Genomic DNA, 24864 nt, shown 5'->3' on the forward strand with positions numbered 1-24864 from the left:
ACTTCCGTCTTAAGTATGAGCCCTACATTGGCTGCAGACCCAAGGAGCGCACAATTCATGATCAGAGCAATGCTGGAAGCGCATTTGATTGAGCATGACCAAAGTAAGAGTGCTAGTGCGGATGTATTAGTGCAGAAGGATTCGTATTTTCATAGTTACAAATAAATGTAAACTATGTTTCTTTACAATTGGATGCAGCACACAATTGTTCTGCATGTGAAAAGTAAAAGACATATTCCCTACATAAAGCCATAAAGTTGAATACCAATTATGTGATGCAAAACTCAGTAGTCAGCAACATTTTCGATAAACTATATATGGTTACATCAAATCATGCTTTCAAGCGAAAAGAGGCAAAAATATACTGCAGCTTTTGGAAAAAAAATGTGAAGAGGCAAAACATGGTCATCCCTGCCCCTGCGGCCCAGGCCTAGCCTTTTCCTTGCCATTTTTTCTTTTCTCTGTAGAGTGTATTAGTGGGCGCCTAGAACTCAAGCAACTCCCTTTTGTGATCAGAGGATCCATTTACCTACTATTAATTAAAACATTCTAAGGGAAGATTTGTAGGTGGAATTTTGAACTGAGTTCCTACCTGCTCCTATGCGCAACGGGCTGCTAAACGAAACTTAGAAAGGTTTGTGTAGTCAAATTATCAATACAGAATCTTACTCATCTAGCCTTGTCGAACATTTTTTATGACGATTATCTTACAGGAGGATAAATTAGTTAATCACTAAAGTTGCAACCAAATGACAAGACAGTTAAGGATGCTCTCTCAGGCTATTGATTGCTGATCGAAACGAGAAGCCTTTTCAATTGTCTTGCTGCATTATATCTTAACATGTGTCCCGATTCAACAAGCCAATCCTTCCTTGCAATTTTTTATTGCAAGACTGCTACAAAGTCTATTTTAATCCCCTTATCACCGCTAATCAACACTCACCTAATTGTGTGTGTGTTTCTACCGTTTACGGGGAAAAAACCTAATTTCTTTATGGGAATTTTGTACTTTTATCTTAGTAATCTCGGGCTAATGAAATATGGTTGTGATAGAACTTATTCTTCTTTCATTAACACTTGGGGTCGAAAGAACAGAGATAATTGGTTTAATTAGCAGCCACTCAAAGAAGTTTTTCCTTTTCCTCAACTACCCACTTCCCTATCCTACAGATACAACAAAAGTCAATCTCGTTGGTTCAGACGTTTGGCGATTATGCCTAAAATTTTTCCTAGCCATTTCGTTAGGTCTTGCTGCTTGGTTTTAGGCTGCATGCCAAGTGAGGAAGAACTTGAATTCACGAGGCCTATTCTACCAGACGGGATGTCCACGCAGAACACACTGCATAATCGATTTGGATAAGTACTAGTAATTGATTAGAGATGATCAAATAGGACCTCAACAAGAAAACCAACCTAAAACACGGACTTACAGACAATTCATCGATCCCATTGAACAGGAAACAGCAAGTTGAACCTCCATATCTTTGCGCTTTATTGTGTCCATCCAAGTTTAGATATAGTAATCTTCAGGATGAAATGATGCAAGTCTATATAGGACGAAGGACTGGGGAACACCTCCGAAGTACAAACCAGCCCATTTGCCACCCAAATAGCAATCAATGCAATGACTACGAAATTCAGAAGCTTAGAACTTCAACTGTGACCCGAATGCCAGAAGTTACATACCTTTCATGACAGGATCTTTATTTACACGAACTTGAGGATACTCGGCCAATTGAAGCGTGATCGCTTGGCCGTGGCTTTTGACGGGTTGCCAGTTCCTGCAAAATACATAATGAAAGAGTGAGCGAAATTCAGTCTCCAAAGAAGAGCTTTTCCAAGTTCAAGAAGAATCCATGGGAAATACCTCAGTGGGAGAAATGAAGTTGTCATAAAGGCTGAGTCGGTGAACCTCTCAATCAACTTGCTGCGTATTATCTGATTGGAAGAGTGAACAGTAATTAGCTTAAAAAATACCACAACGACACAAATTTCCGCCAAGTGAAATCATAACAAGACAGTTTTTCCTTTCGTCACAATAGGCTGGATAACACGACAGTATTTCCTTTGGCACAAGCACAATACTGTGTGATAGTCTCCTCTTATTAGTTTACACAGGAATCCAGTATCAAGTGATAACTGCAAAGGTAAACAATGGGAAAAGGATACCAAATTATTTAGCTAAAGATTGTTGTTGGAAGTGCTTATGCCGACAACAAGGGTGAATTCAACCAAAGTAACATTAGTTCATGGTGTACTATCTTCTTCTGCATAAGACCTATATTTACGACTTTTCTGCAAGAAGCATATATAGATTCCAGAATAACCAGGTAAAATTCTTAAGCCTGAAGCAAGTCCCACTCGCTGCACAAGAGAAATATGTTTCATCTAGTGTAATTCAACCAACAACACAATCGAACCAACTTAAATCCAGGAATATGCTTGACCTGATCATTCCACAGCTATTAAGTCCCTCAATTATCATAGCTGTTAAGCACAAACTAAGGCCTAAAGCATGTCCAGGCCAAAGAACATTCAGTTGTCAGCAGCATCCACTCAGAGAAATAAGGACAGAAGAAATATGAGGAGCTAAAGTTCATCTGTAATCAACTAGAAGGCAATATTCAGATTGGTATAGCTCCACTGAATGAGCGTTGGCTGCCAGAGAAGAAGAAAAAAAATGCACTGACAACACGGATCCATAGCAAGAAGCTCAGAACTGCAAAATTATCTTTTGTGGTCATAAATTCATTGAACTGGTCCTCCTCAGGCAATCGAATCAACAATGAGATTCAACAAAGCATCCAAAACACCCTTAGATGGAAAATCCTATCCTCTTGCATTTACGATCTGAAGTTGAGCTCCCCTCAGATGTTTCGCTGCTTGCTCTGCCTCAACAAAACTCAACAGTTGTCAGCAGCATCCACTCAGAGAAATAAGGACAGAAGAAATATGAGGAGCTAAAGTTCATCTGCAATCAACTAGAAGGCAATATTCAGATTGGTATAGCTCCACTGAATGAGCGTTGGCTGCCAGAGAAGAAGAAGAAAAATGCACTGACAACACGGATCCATAGCAAGAAGCTCAGAACTGCAAAATTATCTTTTGTGGTCATAAATTCATTGAACTGGTCCTCCTCAGGCAATCGAATCAACAATGAGATTCAACAAAGCATCCAAAACACCCTTAGATGGAAAATCCTATCCTCTTGCATTTACGATCTGAAGTTGAGCTCCCCTCAGATGTTTCGCTGCTTGCTCTGCCTCAACAAAACTCAACTTCATAGTTTCTGATTCCATAATTCTAGAATGATTAGTTGATGCTATGGGATCTTTGCGCTCATCAGAAACAGTCATTGATGACAGAGGGGAGAGGTCAGATGAAGCAACAATATCCAATGCAAGTGAGGTTGCCGGACTCTGTTGAATCACTTCTATTGGGTAATCAATAATCGTGCAAGCTCTCTATAATAAGTAATGATTCTTTCACAGGTCTGCTCTCGCAAGTTATACCAAGAAATCCCTATGCAAGAGAACCTAATAGACAAGACAGAATCGAGGGGGGAAAAACTTGCTAACTAAAGAAAGCACTAGTCAGCGAATGCAGTGTTTGGAGAAGTTCTGCACAACGTACTAACTATTTGACTATATGAATCCAAAACCCATCAAGTCATAAGAGCAAATTACTAGAACTTTATTACTATAACTTTCCTCTGAAAATAGCAGAAATAACTTTACTTTTCAACAGCAAGATCATCAGCACAAATATAGAATATTAAGGCATACAAATTGTGAATCAAACGACTACACAATTATTTTTTACGTGCTGTATTACTGTCATCAAGGAGCTTCTCGGAAAAAATTAATCTCGAGGCTCTACTGGCAGACCTTTCCAGATCACAAATAAAAACAAAGTGTTTTTACCACTGAAATTAATATAATTGAACGGTACATAATTTCAGAAACAATCCACAAAATTAGTGCCAGAACTTTTCTCCAAAAGTGCATAAACATATTACTTCCAATTACCAAGAAGTAAAAAATAAAAATAAAAAAGAGCGAGAGCGTATTGCAAAGCAGAATCAAACAATCTTCTTTTCTGTTCAATTTTTGTCTTTCTCTGTTTTTTTTTTCCCGTTTTCATTTAATAGAGAGAATTAGTCTCGATATCAAAGTATAGCACTTGAAAAGTAAAACAAAATGTTCAAAAACTGCAATTGAACCAAAGCTATAACATATTGGAGAGACAATTGGAAAAAATTCATAGCTCGAACAGTGAGAGTTTCAAATCACCTCGTCGGAAGCGACATCGTTCGTGTCTTTCATCAATACAAAAAGGAACGCAGGAAATTCAGAAATCAAGCTCTACTTCCCATTCTGCGAGAAAATCTAACAATAATTTAAAAGAATTCGGTAAATGAATCGATAATTCCACCTCTGTGAACGGAGACAACGTTTAGCTCGAGAGAGATTGTAGTTTTTTATTAGCAATTGGAAACATTCGGTACCTTGTTTTGATCGCAGACATTTTGGATCGGCGAGTTGAGTGATCCTTCTGAGGCGTTAGAAGTTGATACTGATAGCCTTTCGTCTTCGCGCGTCTGATCAGGAGCTGTTTCGGCGGTAAAGAGTTGAATTTTCAAATGTGGGGATGGGAATTTATAGGCGCCGAAGGTGCGGGCTATAATGGGCCAACCTCCACAAAGGCCGCAGATCTAGTAATTTAAGTAGGCCAGATTTGCATTTGTCCAAGTGCTCAGTTTCATCCCCATCGGCCTTCGTGTGTAATACCTGAACAATTGTTAATGAAGTTTCTAGGTAAATACTATTAAAAAAGAGTAAAAAAGCACAAGAGAAATTCAAAAGTGCCAGATGGCATAAATCTTTTAAAATTATAATTCTCAAAATTTTTTTAAAAAAAATGAACAGATATCATTTTCTTTTAACAACTTGAAAAGCTAACCCCCGCCCCCCACCAAAAAAAAAAAGAACATAATTCTTTTTTCCTTTCCATGCCTGTGTTGACATCCAATGGAGGTATTAAATTTAAGGGACTGGGTGCTGGTGATGCTGTATTTTATGCGATTTGCCGGTTAGTGTGCGCGATTTAAATTTTTCAATGCGCGCCTACATTATAATAATATTTTATTAAATATATGTGAAATATTTTATTCATGTATATTATTTTTTTCAAGAGTACAGCAACGTAACGTAATGTGATTGTATACCAAATAATGCAACAAGTAAAAAAACTATAGTAACTCGATCTTCAAGTGAAGCCTGTAATGATCCCTGTTGAGAATAAGGGTCCTCGCAACAACTTATAGAAAGCCGCCCCACATGTGGATGTGGTGTGGCAGGCAAAGATATTGGCGCAGAATTTAATTGGAATAGTGCGTCAACAAACAGCGGTGCTATAACAATACAGAAAGAAGGTTGTTTTCCTTCACATTGCAGGAAAAAAGTATGGTACGGTGCAGACTTAATTAGTAAAATGTTTGAGATGTTTTCCAAGTTAAGAGCCATAATATCTCGTACTTCATGGTTAATTAATTAAAAAAAACATGTATAACTCAGATAAGCTCGAAAGTTTACTTTATCACCAGAATATCTTTCAAATGCTATAGTTAATTAACCCCAATGATCGATGATTAATTAGAGTGGTCAGCAGTTTAACTGTTAGGCAAAAAGGGACATTTCTTTATGGAGCAAGCACTAAAGTTTTAACCCTGACGAGGGAGCACATGTGAGATTAGTCATCATATTAAAGGAAAATCAGCTTCAAATTAAAGTTCTTGAAATAGGAATTGTAATCATGATTACTTCTTCGGTGGCTGCAGCCTCCTCCAATCGAGTTAAAGCATTGTGAATCCTCCAATGAATCCTTTTTCACTAGTGCTTGCACTTTAATTTTACGCTCCAACTAGTTAACCCTAAGCACAGTGAATTATACCACCATATAATCCAACCTTTCAAGCTGCATTCTTCCACACAAGTTTGAAGAATAAAAGTGGCTAGGTACTAACTAACTCCATCTCCTTAATTACTTTAAACACCAAAATTTCGCCAAATCTTACTATTTTTCTGGGATTGTTAGTATTACTAAAACCTTTTTTGTGTCTTTCTTCCTCAGGTTGATCAATCATGAAGATCTCAATCAGTCTCTTTGTTGCCTCAGTATTCATCTTGGGATCTTTTCAAGCCAATGCAAAAAGGGTTTTTCCCCTGCTATTGAATGATGCAAATCTTCTTGGCAGAAAGGTCAAGAGTATTGGTCCTAATGACAAGGTTGCGACTCAAACCAAAATAGCTGCTACAAACGGTGCTGCTACAGCTGCTTATAGTGAATTAAATGAAAATGACGATGGAGAAGATTCAGGCACATCCTCCCACCGCTATTTCCCAGATGATAAACACCAACCCTCCACCGCGAACAATAACGTTAACACACCTCATCGCAACCTCTAAGACGCTATAGATATACATGTTGTCGTCAACAGCCGTGCAGACCAAAATATATATATGTATATATAATGGTGCTCGGCCTTATAATTATAAACGTGAGATATAATGCATGCATGTTTGGCAGTTATACCATGCGTCGTAGCTCAGTAAGTTGTGGCCTGTACATGGACAGGATCTTTTGATCATGTTAAGATCGAGTTTTAGATTTGTGTTTCATCTGTGATTGATTGTCTTGTGTTTCCATGATCTTGGCTTTTATGCATGCTACATGCGTGTCATGTACATGTCATCTACCCACGGTGATTTGAGTAGTATTGTGGCATGTTTATATAGACTGCTTATATATTATATGTTGTATTTCCTAATTATACATTCTCTCGAGTTATGTGGAGATCATCAGTTTAATTTTCTGTTAATAGTCGCATCACTCCTTGTATTTTTCAGTTGCAGATATACACGTCTTTACAAACCTTGTGAATACAAGAATTATGTATCTTAATAACATGCTAGGTTTTAAGTAAGTTCAGCAATTCCAACATATTTTAACCACCGGTACTTTTTTTTTTTTTTTTACGGTCTGGATGGATATCCCGAAATCACCGGACTAATCTCCCAAACTGGGCAGAGCTCGCCCCAAAGATGCCCAACAGCAGTAGCAAGTGGGTGTCGAACCTAGAACCTTGTTATAAAGACAAACGACCACCGGAACAGTCGAGCTATCCACTGGGGCTAACCTCGGCCGAGCTATCCACTGGGGCTAACCACTAGTACTTGCTACTGAGTATACATAACTGTTCTTTGGCGTGGCTTCAAGAAACGTTAACCTGTCATTGAATCTGCTAAACACAGGTAGAGTGCAAGAAGCTGCCACATACATAGTGCTTAATTAAGAAGGCATGCATGCATTTTAACCCCTTATTGTGCCCAAACACGGCATTGAAATGTTGTACCAATCTCTGAGCAAATAATTAAGAACAATTTTAGGCATTTACTTTAGATGGATTTCCTTCTACTATGCATTCATCTTGCCATGTAAAAACAAGTTAATCTTTTCACACATGGCACCAGCGGGAGATATGCCCCATCAGTTTCCAAACAGCAAGATCCTCGCAGGCAGACAATATTCTGAAGTACAACATTATTATATTTTCTCCCAGCAGTTTTAATTTCATTTTAGCTGTATAAATGCACTTTCAAGTAGCGGCGAGGAACAATTTGGTTAACCGAATTTCCCCGAATTTAATTAAAATTGGTGAATCGATTATGGTGAAATTGATGTCAAAGCCGTTAATTAGTCAAAAGTGATTCTGAGTTGTCGATTTTGATCTTGACAGAAAACTAAATTCAATTTTTCCTTTTTTTAACTATCTTATATATATATATATACATATATTCTATATGACATAGTCAAAGCTCTTACTTTTTTATGTGTTGCGCCGAACCGTCATATTCATATGCTATATTTTTCCTTTTTCATTTCTTGAATTTCATTCAATGAATTGTATTCTTATTTCTTTTCGATTAATTAAAGAGGATGGTGATGGAAATTGTTGCCTTGTTGGAAATTGGTGGCTTGTAAATTTGTAAAGCTGACTTCTATGTAAAACAGGAGGGTTTATTGGTTTTTGAAGTGCATGGTGAAAATTGATATTTTTAATCAAATTTTGAAATTGACTAAATCGATTAACCGATTTCAAAACTGATTTCTGATTTCAATTCAGCGAATATTGTTGATTCCAGTGTAGGGATGGAGCTGAACCAAGTAGTTCGGTTCGAGCTCGCGAGCTACTTGGTCAGCAGCTCGAGATCGAGTTCGGTTGACCAAGCTCGATCTCGAGGTCGAGCTGCTCGTTAGAGCTATCGAGTCGAGCTCGATCTTGGAAATATGATACTCAAGAGCTCGACGAATTCTATGGAGTTTTTTTATAATATATATTTTAATTTTTATTATTGTGAAATGTCAATAATATCCTTTATTTAAAATTATATATAAAATATTAAATTTTATTACTTGAACTTGATTGAGCTTGAATAAACATGATTGAGCTTGATTTGAATTGATTATATTTAATTAAACTCGAGTTCGAGTTCGAGCTCGAGTTCCATATATTAATGTCGAGCTCGAATTTTAAAAGCTTGACGAGCTCGAGCTCTTAGTTATTTTGCCTCGAGTCTCGACTCGACTCGATAGCAGCCCTATTCCGGTGGAAAGTACAAAAATGGCAATAACCATTTTTAACCAATTTAGTTTAACCGACCAATGCTGACTCCTACTTTCAAGTCATTACTTAAATAGTGACTGGCTGTAAACTGCTGCATTTTTTCAAGAAATTTCATGACATCTAAACAAAAGGTACTGCTTCAACTGCCAGTAGTCCAATTTCATCAAAATGATTATAAGAGCAAAAATTTAATACTGCATTCCCATAATTTCACTCTGAATAGCACGAATTATATCACTTTTCCACGAAGGAAAGGGGGGGAAAATCAGAGCAATGAGGAGCAGAATTACTTCGATCAAGGCGCTTGTCAATTGTATAGTAGCAATAGTCAATGCCGATAGATATGCTATTTATAAGGGCTTTGCATCTGAAAATTAAAAGAAAGCATTCAAAACGCTGCAATTAAGCCAAATCGTACCTAATTAAAGCCAGAAGAGGAAATATGAAAATGATTTTAAGTTAGTTTCATCTCGGAAATCTAAACATGAGCATCTTCGGAAACAGTAGTATATTAACATTTTCCTTTTCCTTTAGATCTTCCTGACATTTTACTCTTCAGTATTCATACAATTTTGCATCTGATACTTTTCCCTCTTTGTAAACATTCTACGATTGGAGGGGGAAAAAATTCAGAAAACGGCAGTTTCATCTCCATTTTCAGTTTTCGATTGTGTAACAATAATGTGTTATGTGTACGAGAGACAGAGAGGTGGTCGGAATTTTGGTGGCCCATCAAGTCTGGATCTGGTAAATTCAGTAGGCTTGGCCCAAAATGAAGCACCAATATCTGACCGCGGCAAAATTATATTACATTGCAGACATACATATTATGTTGTTTGGATTACAATTTTCTAACAAACATATTTTTTTTAAATTATCTTTTTATCTCATTTACGCACGCTGAATTAATTCTGTCTGTATATCTTTATATATGTGTGTGTGTGTGTGTGTGGCAATAAGTGTTGTTATCCTATTGAGACGGCGACTGAGCGATCCCCTCCACTGGGGGCATTTACGTACGATTAAAACATCTGTTGGCATATTCTAATTTGTATGCATGGTCAAAAGGTTTAATGCTTCATGTCTCAAGGATATGGAAGACTGGAATTTGCGTTCAAGCAAAACAGAAATGGACATAATAATTCATGAACCACCACCACATAAAAATACTCAGTTGTTACAAGATAAGAAGTACGAGCAGCAGCCAGTCAGAATCAATTGCAGCTTCAGCAAATGTAAGGCCAAAACAAAATATGGGAAGAAAGAGAGGTGATAGTACTCTTCCAACACAGCTGTAATCACTAATCAGCAGCAGCATTCACCTGGAACGGAACAACGGGATTCTTGAATTCTTGAAAAGAGCGTCCCAACCGATTGATTGAGATTAACACCTGCTATAACTTGAATAAGGAGCAAACGATTTTTCCTTTAATATTTTTATAAGTACAGGAGGACCCAAGAATTTTTTTTTTTTTTTTTTTAAATAAAAGGAAGTCAAGAGACATTGGCTTGGCTAATAGCTAGTTGTCCTGGACTCCTAATTTTATCTAACGTTGTCGTCATCGTCAAAACTCTTCTTTCTTGCACATTTGAACTTTTTCTTTCTTGCATGTGATTCAGATGGCCAAAATCTTGAGAAGACCTTCATAAGAAACGCCGCCGCCGCCATTTTCATGGCCTCCGCCCAATCTGATCATGGCCTTGACATCGTCATCATTGACGCCAAAGCCAGCCCAAGTTAGAAAATCCTTCAAATCTTGATGCCCCACCTTCCCATCTCCATCTCTGTCCATCGCCCTGAACACATCCGCCATCAAACTCCACTCTCTTCCATTCTCCTCCTCCTGCTTCTTGCTGCTGCTGCTGTTGTTGTTGTTTCTGGACCCCAAAACCTTCTCGAATTCATCGTACTCCACGAAGCCGTCCTTGTTTGCGTCGGCCACGGAGATCATGGATCCTATGACATCATCTTCAATATCCGACGTCCCGGCAGCCAAATACCCACCGTAGAAAGCCTGGAGATCATCGCGGCTGATCTTTCCGTCGTGGTCCACGTCTAAAACATCGAATGCTGAACGTAAATTTGATCTTCTTCCCGTCTCCTGAGCAGCCAAAACGCTTCCTGTTGGACACATTTTGGTGGAATGGAATTCTTTAGCCCCACGAAACAAGGAGAGAACTAACTAATTGGATTCGATTCGTATGCTTGCTGGGAGGATCGCAACGTTGTGTCAATCGATTCTTGGTAGACTGGGTGGACTTGATTCCTTCCCCACCCCTCCCCCAGCTCCTATTTATAGCAGGACTTCCGGAGCTTTGGGGGCCCATATCCAGCCCCATGGGCCGTGTCAAACAAGCTAGGACGCCCGCTGGCCGCTGCTACTACTTATAAAATGATTGGATCAGATGCGTATGTGATGACGTCATGAATCTTTTGGCCTCGAAAGCTTGTGGTTATTGGCTCGTTGTTCTAGGTTCTTCCAAGATAGCGCAGCGCGTTTTGTGTTGCAAAATTGGCAAGTACTTTTCGACGGGGGCAAGGGGCCTTCAGCCTCTCCTTCGTGAGTTGTAAGCCAGAGAGAGAGCTTTCTAAATACCTATATGATTGTGATTTTTCAATACCTATGGTAGTGATTCTCGATAATTTCAATACCTATATGATTGTGATTTTTCAATACCTATGGTAGTGATTCTCGATAATTTCAATACCTATTGTAGTGATTTTTCATGGTTGTAACCAGGGTCACTGGTTGAGATTAGTTGGATCTTAAATTTTTGAAAAGAAGTAAAGTTAATCGGAAGAAGTATATAACAATTATGAGCGTGTACATTTATATGATACGCTAAGTATGATGTATGTATATTAAAAGTACACTCATTCAAGAAACCCTTTCATATAAATGTTATAAACTAATGTGACACTCCTTAAAAAAGCAAAAAACTAAATGTGACACGCCCTTTTTTAAATTAACAGATGATCCTTTTTTCTTCAATTGGTAATGTCTATTCTATCATAGAGGCAATGCAATCCTATTGAGACTAAATGAGTGCTCTGATATTTACTTTCAAATCTTTTTAAATAGTAGGGTGTGAGGTTTGAAACAGATTTTTAATTCTCCTTGAGTAGCCAATTTGACCAAAGACAAGTCAAATAACAACCGAGAGCACTTGATCGGCCCAAAAAATCTCCAATTGTTTCTGTTAGAGGTCTAGAATCACAACTTTTTGCTTTTGGAATTATTACTAGATGGTAGCTGTAGACCACAAGCCAGCAATTGGCTGGTCGGATTTGTACTTTTGTTCTAGGAACCTAATTGGAGGAACTTGTGTTTCTACTCTAATCTATTTTAGAGGGTGAGTGGCAAAATGATAGAAGACAATATTTGAACTTTGACCTCCCACTCTACAAAATTTAAATTATTTGAGGTGACCAATGCCCCAAGTGGGCATTAGTTTTGAAATTTTACAGGTTTTTTTTGTTTTGTCTGTAATGACAACTATCTAATTCATTCGTATCTATATCTATATAAATTTGAAAAGGGATTTTTAGCAACGAATTTCCACACACCTTCCCTCTCTCAATTCCATTTTTTTAGCATTTTATATTTAATTTATTTCGTAAAATACATAATGTCTATGTTTTCATCAAATAAGAATACCACTCCAATTAATACTCCTCCCATCACATAACTCCTCACTCCAATTAATACCTCTCCAATTAACAATTTTATTCCAATTAAAACTCCTCTAACCCAATAATAAGAGATAACAACATAATTTCACAAAAAACTGCAATTTATTATCTCTTTCAACTTCCCTCTAGAGTGAATGAGGAATAGATACTTAATTGTGGAGACATGGAAAAGGAACGAGTCCAATGTGAGACTGCCCATTTGGGTTTGTATTCCATTTCTTGGGCTCTGATTTAAATAAATAATTAAGATAACAACCTTACAAATAAAATAAGGAATAGGGAATGCGATTTTGTCTAACATGGGAAGTAGGGTAAAACACATATTACTACAAAAATCTATATCTACAAGTATTGTATGGAAGGTTTTTTGGATGATTAAATCAGAATGCTTATAACTCCTTGTTATATTTTTTTTATAGAATTTTAAACTTTTTTAATTGTTATATATTTTTTCATGTCTTTTGAATTTAAAAGTAAGGAGTGGCTTACTTATATAAGAATTTGATTTGAAATCTATTAATGTGAGAGTAAATAAAGAGGAAAACCACCAACCTTAATAAAAAGTAAATAACAATATTTTACTCTTTAACTCAGTCATCCTAAGTAAAAGGACAAATTATATAGAAAACAAAAAGGTCTGAAAGTCATAGAAGGCAGCGGATAGATAATTAGCAGGTAAGAGAGGATAGAAAAGTGATAGTTTTTAATAATTTTGAAAATTTTGAAACACATCTTAGAAAGATTATTTTAAATACATATTAAAATTTATAAACAGCATTATTCTATAGGCACTCAACAATTTTAGGATTACAAAATGAGAGAAAATTTTTTAAAAATTGAGGAAAATGAATTAGTTATACTTTATATTTTTAATGTTAAAAATTTTGGTATACGAGTATAACATGATATATTGATAAATAAGTTTACAATTGCTCTATCATATAAAGCGTTATAAATTAAATTATTTTATTAAAATTGTTATCATATATTGACAAACAATAGGTTAACAAAATTTGGGTTTAACTTATTTAAGATATTAAAATTAAGAAAGTCCATTCTGTACTTATGAAATAAAATTTTTTAAACATATTAAGCATACACGTCTTTAAATTTTTTTGTCTTTTTTTTATATACTTTGTCTTATACTATAATATATAAGTATTGTTTTAAATTAAAATATAAATCCGTGCATAGCACGGGTCATAATGCTAGTTTTAAAAAAGGAAAGGAGTCTAAAAAGACTTTGAATGGGGGTTAGGAGATGAACCATCAGATCGGACAAGTGTACTACTGCATTTTCTACATTTTTTTAAGAATGGAAAGCATGAATATTTTAAAAACAAAAAGCAATGCATTAGATGGGGTTTAAACTCCCTTATACACGGAAGCGTTTTAAAGGGACTCTTCTGACTACTAAATTGATTTTGAGACTTTTCACGCATATGAGACTTTATGGGCTTGGAGGCCATAAAGGCAACTTATTGATGCACAAATCATGGCCTTCACTTTGTACTTGCTTTCCTTCTGGTCACCGGCAGCCAGCAAGGACTTCAGTCAAAACAAATACGCCGAAAGAAATCCAGTTTCTGTCCCCAAGTGGGTATTCCGTCAAACTATCACAGGCCCCCAACATATATTAATGTACACACGTTGTTGGCTTAATTAATGGAACGAGGTCAAAATTTTTTTGATAAAACAAAAGAGAACTCCATAATATTTTGAGGGGGAATGGAAGGGGAAGCAAACGTAGCCGTCAAATGTGAGAGGCGACTGCGTAGTTTGCCAGAATCTTTGTCAACTAGCTTAGCATGATGTGAACTCCAATCTTAGCAATATATTTCTTGAGATTGAGAATCTTTAGCAATACTCCATCCTTTTTTTTATAACTGACGTTTAAAAAATTTGCTCTAGTGTACTTTTATCTGTCGTTTTATTATCCCATACAGTATTAATTATTTTTTTATAATTTTACCCTTTTATCTCTCTTTTCCAATACAAGGTTCTTAATTACATTTAGTTTGGTGGGAGTTAGTTTGCATTGCTTTTGGCATAGTAAAACAGCATCATTTAGTACTCTAGTGAGAGAAAATATGGGCGAATTGGATAATTAATGAGGGTACAAAAGGAAAATAGTGTACATATTTAAGCAATGAAAAATTTTTCTTAATTGGTGTGCAAAATCTTAAACGTCAATTATAAAAAAAGGGAGGGAGTATAGTTTAGTGGCTCGGATTTTCTTCTCCACCAAGCATCTAGCTGTCTTGTCAAAGATGGCCCGGCCCTTTGCATTCTTACGTTTTGCGCATTGATTCTTCGACAGGGCATTTGCAATGTGAATATTCTTCCACGAGCACCCATTAACCAAACGGGGGTATACATAAGTGAATGATTTAGAGAGCAGAGCTCATAATTTCAGTTGGACAAATTTCTCACGCGCCCCTTTACGCTTTTTAAACACACACCTCTCATGTTTTAAAAATGAGTACTTATATCTTCTACACTTTAAATTTAAGTAAGTAAAAAAAAAACATATGAAAATGGACTTCACTAACAGAGATTTTACCATACATGCACCAATATGTATGATTAGTTACTTGATTACAATAATGTGAAATATTGGATCCTTTTTTGTAGAGTGCAAACATTCATTTAGAGGCATTTTCGGAAGAAAAACGTTACCAAAATTTAACATCATTAGAAATAAGTAATCGGTAGCACTGTTAGATTATTGCATGGTTAAATTTTCAGTAGTAGAATCCAATTTTGTTTGTTTTCTACTCAAATCCAGAGCAAGAGGAGCGTAAGTGAACATTTTTGAATCACAGGAGCTGTATCTCCTGGAAACAATTTAACCACAGGCGTAATTTTATGGAGTTTTCCACCCTATATGAAATGCCAAGACATCCTTAAAATACAGCAGTCTTGCAACCTAGCACTTGACGCAAGTTGGGCCCTAAAAGATATAACTGGCGGTCCAGTCATGACGACAATGGGCCTAGTCTACATCCATTTCTGCACTGGACTGGCCCAAGGAGCTTTTGGTCATTCAACAAATCTAGTTAAAACCCTAACCCCATGACCCTTCAATATATATCTCTGTATCCAGTCATCTCGTTCTTCTTCCACAATCGCTTCGGAGGCAAACACGACACGCTGAAAATTTTGGTGGGTTTTTTGTTTTTTAATATTTATTTTGTGGTGTTCCATGATATTGCCTCCTACCGGAAACCTTTGCTCAAGCCTAATCAATGGTAAGGGTTTCTCAGGTTGTGTGTATATGCACAAGATTTGGCGGGGGCAGAGAGTGGGTGAGCAGGAGAGTTGAGTCACTTCGCCCGTTGCCGCTAGGTGCAGTGAATAACACCCTGCCAAATTATTCTTTTTTCTTTTTTCTTGTTACTAATACTCGTCTTTTTTGTGATTTTTTTTATAAAAAATTTATATGTTATTCCGGGGAAATTAGCCCCAATTTTCTTTTGAAAATGTTGAAATTTGGGGGGGGATTCCTATGATGGCATGGAATCTTTGAGACCTGATTGTCTATTTTGATGACAATTATAAGCATCTTTTTCTGAGGGCTCCTATCCCAAATTCAGAAACTTTTTCTTTTCAATTTCGATGCAATTTCATTTATGACGAGTAGTTGTCGCCCTATTTTCATTCACCAATTTTTATTTTTATCTTTATTTTTTAAACTAGAGATGATGATTGCACTGGGCTCTGAGCAGCTAAGTAGCTGCAAATTTTGATGGACAATGCAGCCTAGAAAGCTATTTCTGATCTTTTGACTGTTTTTAATATTGATTGGACTAGCAAATTCTTTGATTTTTTCCCCATTATAAATATGACTAGCTTAAATGGAAAATCATTCGTTAAGCTTGATACATGAATGCCGGGAAGGGGGATGCAGGAAGTTTCACATGTTACCCTTTCTGCGGAGAAACATGTAGAGTCCAATAATAATTTTATCAAAAGATTTGAGGAAGATATATTAAGAAAAAGGGGAATTAAGGGTGATATTAAGGATACAATTTACAACTAGTCATGAAGTATAATATCAACATGATGGAAATGACAGCTTGTTTAAGTTCCAAAGGAAAAAAAAAAGAGTGTACGAGGCAGACGCTCAATTAAATGCTTCTTGACCATGATCACTAACGAGTTTTAATTTGGCTAAATAATTTCTAGCCTATAAGGTTTAAGCCTTAAAGGTGAACTTCAATCGTGAAAGAGCGAGCGGAAGTTTTTGGTGGTTGTCGGGCCCCAATGTTTTCTTTCTGGTGTCAAACTGATCTAATTATAACCTAATCAAAGTGCCAGAAGTGACACAGATTTTGTCGTAAAGGTGAACTTCAATTTCATAAGATGTACCAAAAAGCATATAAAAATTTCAAATCCTAAAACTTGTGCAGAAAAGGAGCATATCCTTTTAGATTGCTGCCACTTGACATCGCAAGCATGCACACATGTTCTCCACGGTGCAAGAAAGGGAACAGCTTCCTTCTCTTCCTCAAAATTGTGTTCGTTGTTTTACATAGAAAAAATGCTTCTGCCATCGGTATAAAATTGTTTTTAACGAACTGGTGCTGAAAAGAAGATTACAACAAAGTATACAACAAAACCAGCTAAGAGAATTCCAGCATAAATGAAGTTTTGTGAAGACTGCACCGGAAGTCTGTACTCAACGCTGCAACATTTCATTTGCTCTCTCTCACGGGCCAAAATATGGTCCACATACCTACGCGTAAAGCATGCAAACAATCACACATAGGTTGTTTAAACAGGAAGATGTAACTGAAAAAAAACCACTCGATCAAGCTGAAACTCGCAGGGTAACTTACTGCTCGGTGAATATGGAGCTCTGGAAAATCTGGGTACTATTCAAGTGTGCATCTTGTAGCCGATGATCGTAAAGCAGGGAAGACAGATCAACAAGCTGTTCTTCAAGGTTCTGTTATCCAAAGATGTGAAATTATTCTCGTAAAATTGCTCGTTACTTTCTAAGCTGAATGCAGTTAATTTCCTCGAGATAAACTTACATCCAGGTACTTTTCCAACCGCTCAACCAATTCATGCGGGAACGGTTCAGGCAAGGTGGTAGTTTTCTTATAAAACTTTTCCAGCCAGAGCTCAGTGCTTGACTTGTTCTTTTTACCCTTCACCGGTTCACCAAGAGGAGTTTTCAAGTACTCTGCAGCGAAAGCTTGGATAGCCTAGGAAAACACACGATTTGTGATAACAAGAACATTAAACCTTCTAACTTTGACCTTGCAAAGATCATATTAATCATGTTACCTCTGATGTATCCCTTATTCGGTGAAGGGCAGAATCAACACGTGCATAGATTGTGTTCCTCTGAGTACAATAAGTAATGAGGATAGATGGTCTTAAACAAATGTAAGCACGGTAGAGATGAAAAGGAACAAAATCACCAACTCCAAGAGGAACAAAAATACGAACAATATGCAGTTTCACTAATAATCTTAAAGAAATTCATCAATTTTCAACGTAAATGGATATTTTTCATCATGCTAAACAAAGTATCAGCCAATGAAACAGTAAGACAGGACGTACCAGTGCAACATCCTGCAGCATTTGACTAATTCCTGAAGTATTAGAAAATGGTCCAAATGGATGACAACCAGCAGCCCAAAGCCAATTTACAATGGGCCTTTCATGCACATGAGACGCCTTTTCATATGGCGCACTCAATCCGCCTACAACAGAAGCCAGCCCCGCCAATATATGTCGCTGTGCTTGTGATGGAATAGCTTGCCTTCTTTCCAATTCCGAAACATAACTGCCAGAACATAAGGAGCCAAGCGAGATCTCATACAATTTTGTTGTAGGATTGGATAAGACATTCAAATAGACTCATCATCACAGTAACAAAATAGTTCAGGGACATGTTTGCCAAATTATCTGGATTTTGGTGAAGTTTCGAGAGGATTTCAATTAGCTATAAAACATTGACAATGCCAAACAGGAATCTTTTTCGCATAAAATGTGTCGCGGCAAGAATGAGCTGAATCTCCAATTAGCTATAAACCATTGACAATGCCAAACAGGAATCTTTTTCGCATAAAATGTGTCGTGGCAAGAATGAGCTGAATCTGAAGATGCTAGCAATTCAATAACAATAAATCGTTTGCAACAATCAGCATGTCACTGACTAAATGAGGAATACTTGACGACTAACCTCAACTGTATCTTTTCACTTTGATGCTGAAGGACAATAATTACTTCATTACTTGTCCATACAAGACTTTCATCCTCCATCATAAGATTTTCATCAACATCGGCTAGTGATAGAACAAAGCTGCATAGAATAAATTAAAAGATTATAAAAATGCTTCAGTAGGGTAACCAGGAGTCTTTTAGTACATTAACCAAACAATACTCAAACAGTACTACCAAAAGACAATTGAAGGCAAAGCTCATTTATTTCCTGCTTTGAACAGAGAACATTAAAACCTGATCATTACCAATCATGAAGTGAATTTATTATGCAGCTTTATTCTGTTGGGATAGTATACATATGGCTAATTAAGGTGCACATGCATTCAAGAATGCCAAATCCAAAGCATACAAGGTATGATTTAGTAGTTACTCCATGATTGAATTGAAAAACGGCCACTTTAACATTCATTCACAAAAAATACCAACCATGCCTTTAATAAAACTTGTATTGCATGAAACTACTTTGAGACGACATTGATCAAGACTATTTGAAGAGATGGATTTTGTGCTCACACTGGAATAACTCTAGTTCCATAGGTCCGGTACAAATCCCCTTGTTTCTTCATCTCTTTTCTCCGTTTCTTGTCCTTTCCCCATTGGCCATAAGTAGCCCAGATAGGTTTGTGTTTTAGTAGGGAATCACTTGAGCTATCACTTTGATCCACCCAGTTCTGGAGCAAAATATTTGACAATGAAACTTTAGCAAAAAAGGTTGGTTTTCTTTTGTTGGTTTTTTTTGGGGGAGGGGGGGGGAGGGTGTATGACCCAACAAAACAGACATCATTTATAAAAAACTGACTAGAAGCTATTTTCTGACATAAAGATGAAGCTTCACAAAGATCATATTTTTCAACACAACTTGTACATGTTTGATTATTCGGTGCCAACCTGTCTGAGGAAAAATTTGCTTGAAAGGGATGGATCAGACACCTCGAGTAGACCAGCAGCAAGGACATCAGCTGACCGCTCCATTTCCTAGCAGAAATGCATGTTTGTTAGTTCAAATTTTAAGTATGTCATGACAACAAACATATATGCGACATAAAACTTAGAATCCTATCCAAAGAAAACTTGCATGCATCATAAAATGGTGTTAGGATAAATTTGAAGAGAACAAATTAAACCTCTTTCAGAATAGCACCATCCAGATATGTCTTTGTATGCACATGGAAGCGTCCATCTGTCTTGGTTTCTTGAAGGGAATGCCCTCTCATTGCTTTCGAAACAGCAATAGCCAACTTTTCATGGTGATGCAGCGGATGTACACCTCCTACTATTACTACTTCCTCACCCCGGTGAACCATTTTCTTAACCTGAAAAGAGCATCACACAATGCTCAATTAGGCTATACCCTTATCAAGATTTCTCTAAACATAAGAGCACAAAGAGGAATGAAGAAATTTCATATCTTAAAATCTTGTATCTACCAATTTAATATAGACATGAATCTCTAGTTATGGTCACAAACATTTCAAGGCATGCAGCTCTAAACTTTCTAACACAAAAACTAAGAGAACTCAACCCCTGGATAGAAATCAACATCTCTCAATCACTTCTGCAAAGAGAATTAATGATTCTGTTCATCATGGTCAAAGTATTTCAACAAATAAATGGTAACCACCTTTTTCAACAAAAATCAGCACTAAATATTGGTTTTTGCATACTTGTAACAGGTGACAGTGTGCAGAATCCAAGCTGGGAACAAGCGGAGAGTAATGTTGAAACAGTTCTAGGATGCAAAGAATACCAATGAAAGAGGGTTTGCTATAATCAAAAGACATAGCAAAGACTGGCAGAGAATTTGGTCTGCAGGGCAAAAAGCACGAACTCTTAAATTAATGTTTACCCATGACAGTACCAGACGTATTTAACACCTAAAGAACAACTAGATCTATAGATGGATAAATATAACTTTCTGCCAAAGCAGCCTGATTCGTGGGCAATTAAAGAGGGTAAGGAAGTTTTAGCCAATAGAAAATCTCAAAAATGGAATATCAAAAGGCCTACATCTATGCATTCAATACTCTAAATAGCTAGCTCAAATGATATTGAAATTTGCACATTATCAAAACTGTCCCCCAGAGGACTTAAGTTCGAACCATCAATCTTCATGTTACAGCCTCAAAATCCATAAACACTATGAAAGAGAACTTCCAACAGATAAAAATCAAATACTCTCTCAAAGAAAATATCTCACCTCAGCCTCAATAGCTTCAATATTAATACTGTAATTGTGGCCTGTCTCCATGATATTGTAACGATTATGATTTTGGAGGACAATTATTGGTATAAGCAACCTCGTTGCCATATCAACAGTTTCAAACCTGGTCCAGGATCATAAGTGAGTGTTTTAAGTATAGAAATGTTGCAACTATTCCTTTATCTATCACACAAAGCTCATTAAAGTGAACAAAAAAACGTGAGATTATTGAGATGTTCTGAATATTAATGCCCATTCAAATATCAACAGATTATACCTAACATCCGGAGCAATAACATGCTCAACTGTGGTCGCAATCAGAGCACCAAGCTGCCCAACAAATATATCATGTGCAGAATGCTCACTCACTAAATTTGATCCTCTTGGAAATATGACGTTTTTCAATCGAGGTAGTGTTTTAGAGCTAACACTTCCTTCTTCAGTTTCAATTTTTCCATATGTGCAAGGGCCAGCTGAGAGGTCAATCACAACAAACCTGCAATTATGACAATGTTGTCAAGTTTGCACCAATGATGAATCAAGCAACTTGCTAATGCATGGCTTATCTCCAACAAATCAAAGTTATTACAGAAGACACAGTCTTATTCTTGCAAAACAGCCCCCTCAGATAAACAAGTCTAAAAACAACTCCCATGAATGGTCAATTGCAGATTGAAGCACACAGGACAATTTTTCTTGTGCACAAATAGATAGGTCTTCCATTATGAAGCTTATATGAATTATACCTGCCAGAACTCAGCCAAACCTGAGTTGCTCCCCCTCCATTATAACGATATCGATAGATGTAATCACCCTCTTGCTTTTGCAGCTCTTCCTCATTTAGCTGCGCAATTCTTCCATACATCAAACTGTTAAGATCGATATCCTTGTTCCTTGGATCAACTCTTACCTATACAGAAGAAAACCAAGATTCAAAAGAAAGAAACAATTCTTAGAGCCCCATCAATTGCTATGATGAAGATTGAAATGTTATTTTATGAAACAATTCAAGGAAAGCATTACACAGTTCTGAGTTAACAGAAGCAATAATAAAAAAAAAACTAATTCCTTGGCAATGATATATTATCTCAACATTTTAGGATGGATAAACAATACCTTATCAAAATTGACAACAAAAATTGCAGTTGGCCAAGGTCTGTCCATTTCTTCCACAGAATGTCCTCCATTTTCCATGTCAAACAGGAAGGAATACAGATTCTGAAACTCTGCCTCAACAACTGTTGCATCCACCTCAAACAAAGAAACTTCCCTTCCAAAATCAGCCTGTGCACCAAATAGCTAAGTTGGAATTATCGCCTAAAAAACTGCAAAAGTAGAAATTGATACTTAAGACTAGGTAAATAGATGTTGTGACCTCTCTGGCTGTGCCAGCAGGAAGCATTGCTTCTTTTAATGCTCTCTCAAGGGCGATAAGTTCCGGCTGCCCAACCTGTTGAAAAAGTGAGTGTTAAAGCTAAAAAGGAAAGAGCAAAAAAACATAAAGTGAGATAACTATTTGTCTTGTTAACATCTAACTTGACAGAGATTTCAACTACGTGTCCTGTTGAAGTTCATTACATGTTTTAAGGTGTAAAGCAGTCATCAGCATTGGTAAAACATGGATAGAAATGGCAATTGGGGTGGGTGCCCATGGGGGGTTGATGGGGCGGGGGTCAAATTCTCCCCCCATTAAAAAACGGGGCGTGGGAGCATACCCCTGCCCCATCACCCACCTGAAAAAAATAAATGTATATTATAATTACATATATAATATATTTATTATTGTTAGTTATAATAATTATATTATTAGTTATAAGTGTCAGATTATGTATATGTAATATAATTAATACTAATAATTATACATTTCTACTAATACAAATTACTGATCAGTTGTAGATTTATACTAAATTACTATTACATATACACTTATTCTATTAGCCCCTGTGGGAGGCAGCACAGGGGTGGGAGGGGCGGGGAATGTTTGGGCAACGGGGTGAGGGGCGGGGAATCACCCCATTGCCATTCCTAAACATAGAAACTCAATTGGAGCTAAAGTTAAAGCCTTTGAACAGGAAACAGTTGAATTTTGTTGTGCTGCTTCCATTGTAGCTCCGATAATCTAAGTTGCAGTCTTTGAAGAGCCAAGCAAGTTATTTTATGGCTAATGGGAGCTCTTTTTGCATCTGCCGTCTGTATAAAACTTATTCACCATACCTCACAACTACACATAGCTGGAGCAGTGGAAAGCAACAAGACCAAGATATATGTAAAGCTAGTAACCTTGTCTGCGCTATTACAATTCTTCAAAAAAAAGCATATAAAATTTTGAAAATTTAAGTTAAATGATTCTTACAGGGAATACATTATACACGATGTGATGCTCTATATCAAGAGGCTGGCCTGTCTCAAGGCATGACAGCCTATGAGATGCGAAACTGACTCTCATAAAATCCTCTAACTTTTGAGAATCAATGGTATACCTATAGCCTCCATCACCATTAAAACCAATGAGGACAATATTTACTTCAAGGGGTACTTGAAACGGAACCTGCATGATCCAGAGAATAAAGTTAAGTCCCGGATTCAAATACAATTGTTCTCAACAAGAATAAAGCAGATGTTAGTTTTAGATACAAAGAAGAAAGTTAAAATTCAATGCCTTTTCACTTTGAGATACAAAGGGAATGGAAAAAAAAAGAGGAAAAATATAGGAATTTATTTCCTAAATTAAAGGACAAAATGCTTGTAAAACAGGATTCATCCCTTGTGATTACGAAATGAAAAAGAGAAATAAGTGTGAAGCTTAATCACAACCACGAGGTTGAGCAATGAAAAAGCAGCACAGAAAAAAGCTGCTTAACTGCAGACTGCACTTTCTTGAGTACATTAAGTACAAGTCAAAATTAATCACACTGCCGTTTAACAAAGCCTAAAACCATAGAATTGAAATGATCATAATTCTACTACCCCGAAAGAAATTATAGTTCAAAGCTAAGCGAATAAAAGTTGCAAACAATCAAATCACTCACATAAAAAATTCCAGCTAGCAAGCTGTATTATCTAGTAGAAAGGCCGAAGTTCCAAGCAATTAAGCAAAGGAAGCTAAAAAGAAAAATATCTAAAAAGAAAGAATCACTGAAGAATGAATAGAAGACATCTCCAAGCAGAAAAAAACACGGAAACAAACATAGAACAAAAACAGTATACCTCGGCGCGAGAATGCAGCATTTGACGGACTTCAGATCGGACGGAATCTTTGACATCCTGAAAGGCTCCATGATGCCACTGCAGATGCCCTGCTTCTCTTCTCACATAAGCTTTGGGCGTTGCCGCTTCAACCCCGAAACAACTAGTCTCCTCCTTCACTACCATCGCTATTAATATCAAAATCCCCAATATCAAACATTTGTTGCTCCACGTTCCTCCTCCTCCTGCTGCTGCTGCTCCTCCTATTAGCATCTTTGTCTTTTATTTTATTCCAAATACTGATAACAAAATTACAATCGCTCTTTTGATTTTTCTTCTTCTGTGTTTATACTAGACTGGTGTCTCTCTTCGCTCTGCGTTTCAATGGGGCTTCTGTCCAAGCCAAGGACGTCAAAAACCCGTTTATTTATTTATTTTAATAAAATTTTAAACCGGGTCTAAGCCGTGGTTAACTCCGATCTGGTCTAACCGAAAAATCGTTATTGTTTTGTTTTTGCATCTCGGATGAAAGATTCGGGCTCCGTTTGAGATATTTTGCTGCAGCAGAGTTTTTAAATTATATTTTAAGATATTTTTAAAAAATATTTTGGAATATTTAAGAGTAGAAGAGTTTCTAAAATATATTTTGAAATATTTTTAAAATTTTAAAAAAATTTAAACTAATTTTTAGATTATCTTTTAGAGTACTTTTTAAAAATTTATATTGTATTTGAAAAACTAATTTTTGAAAAACACTTCCATCCAAACAGAGCATCAGACTTTATGAAATTTGTCAATGAGAAATGAGTTACGGCTCATAAATTGTAAAGAAGGAATATTGTCAATAAAAATTATGAA

General features: G+C 36.7%; 2 protein-coding genes, 2 long non-coding RNA genes and 2 other non-coding genes across 7 annotated transcripts; 3 read left to right on the plus strand and 3 right to left on the minus strand.

The window, feature by feature from the left end:
- Window positions 1-919: 919 nt before the first annotated feature.
- LOC113735288 (uncharacterized) lies at window positions 920-4689 on the minus strand. Of its 2 annotated transcripts, none has more exons than XR_003459562.2 (4): window positions 4508-4689; window positions 4293-4376; window positions 1868-1938; window positions 920-1781 (listed from the first exon to the last, which is right to left on the minus strand). It is a non-coding gene; the product is annotated as an uncharacterized lncRNA (long non-coding RNA). The 2 variants fall into 2 exon arrangements; XR_003459561.2 differs by having other exon boundaries at window positions 4293-4388.
- A 1276-nt stretch (window positions 4690-5965) lies between these two features.
- Window positions 5966-6880, plus strand: LOC140038012 (uncharacterized). Its single transcript, XR_011841817.1, has 2 exons — window positions 5966-6017; window positions 6133-6880. It is a non-coding gene; the product is annotated as an uncharacterized lncRNA (long non-coding RNA).
- A 2913-nt stretch (window positions 6881-9793) lies between these two features.
- LOC113733889 (calcium-binding protein CP1) lies at window positions 9794-10975 on the minus strand. Its single transcript, XM_027260111.2, has one exon. The coding sequence runs from the start codon at window positions 10819-10821 to the stop codon at window positions 10303-10305; it is 519 nt and encodes a 172-aa protein (XP_027115912.1). The 5' UTR covers window positions 10822-10975; the 3' UTR covers window positions 9794-10302.
- Window positions 10976-15884: 4909 nt separating this feature from the next.
- Window positions 15885-15959, plus strand: LOC113736114 (small nucleolar RNA R66). Its single transcript, XR_003459607.1, has one exon. It is a non-coding gene; the product is annotated as a small nucleolar RNA R66 (small nucleolar RNA).
- Window positions 15960-16077: 118 nt separating this feature from the next.
- Window positions 16078-16163, plus strand: LOC113736119 (small nucleolar RNA snoR118). Its single transcript, XR_003459612.1, has one exon. It is a non-coding gene; the product is annotated as a small nucleolar RNA snoR118 (small nucleolar RNA).
- Window positions 16164-16784: 621 nt separating this feature from the next.
- On the minus strand, window positions 16785-24402 carry LOC113733868 (uncharacterized). Its single transcript, XM_027260079.2, has 16 exons — window positions 24028-24402; window positions 23174-23368; window positions 22196-22270; window positions 21937-22104; window positions 21567-21730; window positions 21098-21316; window positions 20818-20944; window positions 19745-19933; window positions 19509-19595; window positions 19134-19291; window positions 18580-18699; window positions 17955-18180; window positions 17676-17735; window positions 17420-17593; window positions 17222-17331; window positions 16785-17118 (listed from the first exon to the last, which is right to left on the minus strand). Exons 1-16 carry the CDS (start codon window positions 24277-24279, stop codon window positions 16953-16955), a joined length of 2490 nt encoding a protein of 829 aa, XP_027115880.2. The 5' UTR covers window positions 24280-24402; the 3' UTR covers window positions 16785-16952.
- Between the last annotated feature and the right edge of the window lie 462 nt (window positions 24403-24864).

This window comes from Coffea arabica, chromosome 3c (assembly GCF_036785885.1).
Source record: "Coffea arabica cultivar ET-39 chromosome 3c, Coffea Arabica ET-39 HiFi, whole genome shotgun sequence".
In the NCBI taxonomy this organism is placed as follows: Eukaryota; Viridiplantae; Streptophyta; class Magnoliopsida; order Gentianales; family Rubiaceae; genus Coffea; species Coffea arabica.